The sequence below is a fragment of the Cyprinodon variegatus genome, unplaced genomic scaffold, assembly GCF_000732505.1.
Source record: "Cyprinodon variegatus isolate N-32 unplaced genomic scaffold, C_variegatus-1.0 Scaffold6, whole genome shotgun sequence".
Taxonomy (NCBI): domain Eukaryota; kingdom Metazoa; phylum Chordata; class Actinopteri; order Cyprinodontiformes; family Cyprinodontidae; genus Cyprinodon; species Cyprinodon variegatus.
The window spans coordinates 725,896-727,449 of NW_015150459.1; the positions used below are offsets into that span (position 1 = coordinate 725,896).

The 1,554-nt window shown below is 35.6% G+C and overlaps 1 protein-coding gene across 1 annotated transcript; it reads right to left on the bottom strand.

Annotated features, from left to right (window-relative positions):
- Nucleotides 1-238: 238 nt before the first annotated feature.
- Nucleotides 239-1,296, bottom strand: utp11l (UTP11-like, U3 small nucleolar ribonucleoprotein (yeast); the record flags this gene model as incomplete). The annotated part of the gene is made up of 4 exons (XM_015374737.1): nucleotides 239-563; nucleotides 637-747; nucleotides 893-1,023; nucleotides 1,164-1,296. Coding segments are annotated over 4 exons (459 nt in total), but the record flags the coding sequence as incomplete, so codon positions are not given.
- Between the last annotated feature and the right edge of the window lie 258 nt (nucleotides 1,297-1,554).

Here is a 1,554-nt window from a genome sequence, read left to right on the forward strand (position 1 = left end):
TTGGTTTAAAGTTTTCTGAGATGTTTAGCCCAACATGGCATAACTACACCTGTAAGGACTGAACGACGCAGAGAGCTGTTCTCCAATTCAGGCCTTAAAACTTCATGTCCAAATCCTATTACTACATTTGAGGGGTTTAACTGGTAGATTAAAAAATAAAAAAGTAACACCATGGGCTCCTCTTATAGTCAAGATTGGGAGAAAAAAAAAATAATGGCATTTATCTGCTCACAGAACACCAATGCCCCCTACTGGTAACAAAATATTTTAACCCCATTTGAGAGAATGACCAGGGCATGAATGACATCATTGTTTTTATTCAATAGAAACTAAAATGTTTACATAAATATGAAAAAAAGGAGGAAAAATGCAACAATTTGCTGGAAAAGATTCTTTATCTGCTGGGATGGTGGCTGGGTTTGTTATTTTGTCGACCTCTTATCCCAAAACATATTTTGTCAGTCATCCACAGTTTGTCATTAACGTTTCCTCTTGGACTCAAACTTGTAAATAGCAGCAGAATTCTGGGTTTCCTTTCTCACCTTGACTTTCTTGTTTTTATCCTAAGGCCAAAGTAAACAAACATAAGAATAGAAATGATTTGGATATTACTATTCAAGTGTTTAAGACACTCACCTGTAGATCTTTACGAGTCTGAATTTTCTGACTGATAACAAACATTTTCCTCTCTCTGTCAATCCTCTGGGAAAGGATTTTATACTGGTGCTTTCTCTGTCTGGCCAGTTTCTACAAGGGAAGCAAACAGAAGAAAATTTTCCATTTCTGGGCTCAACACAGAAATTAACAACCAAAAACCTAACAAGAAATTGAAAGGAGCCGTTAGCAAAGAAAACAAAAAAAATGAGCATTTTAAATTTTAAATACAACTAACCTGAATGATTTTTGGTTCCATGGTTCCTTTGATGGTCTTAGTTTCCAGTGTTTGCAGAGTTGGTCTATTGTACACTCGATCCACCAGCTCTGGGGCGGTGTTAAGATGACCTGCCAGGTCGAACGTTTGCACTGAGGGCGCACACATAGAAATAAAACCTCAAAAAACAAGTCTTGCATAACCAACTCTGGCAGTCATGTTCTAAGTGAATAGCAATTATCTACCATGCGTCCCTTAATAAAATCTTTATCTCTACAAAACTTGGACTTGCCTTCTTTTTTGGAATCAACAAAAAAAGTATGCTTGTTCTTTTGTTTGCTCTCTGCATCCAGAAGGTGAAGCTCTCCTTTCAGCCTCTCTATTTTCTGAAAGAAAGAACATTTGAAAATGTCAGGAAGGAGGATTCATCCTACCAACTGTAAATTTTCAAAAGGGAGTTGAAAGTTTCTATTCTTAAATGTTTTAACGTTGAAAAAAAAAAGAATTTGAAATAGCTTCAATTATCGTCATTGTTTTACTTTATATATTTTTTTTATGTACCTGTCATTTAATTGTATGTATTTCTGTTCCTGTTGTAACTTTGCTGCCACTTGGCCAGGGCTCCTTTGAAGGAGGTTGTTTATCTCAATTAGATTTGTTCCTGGTTAAATAAAGTTTAATAA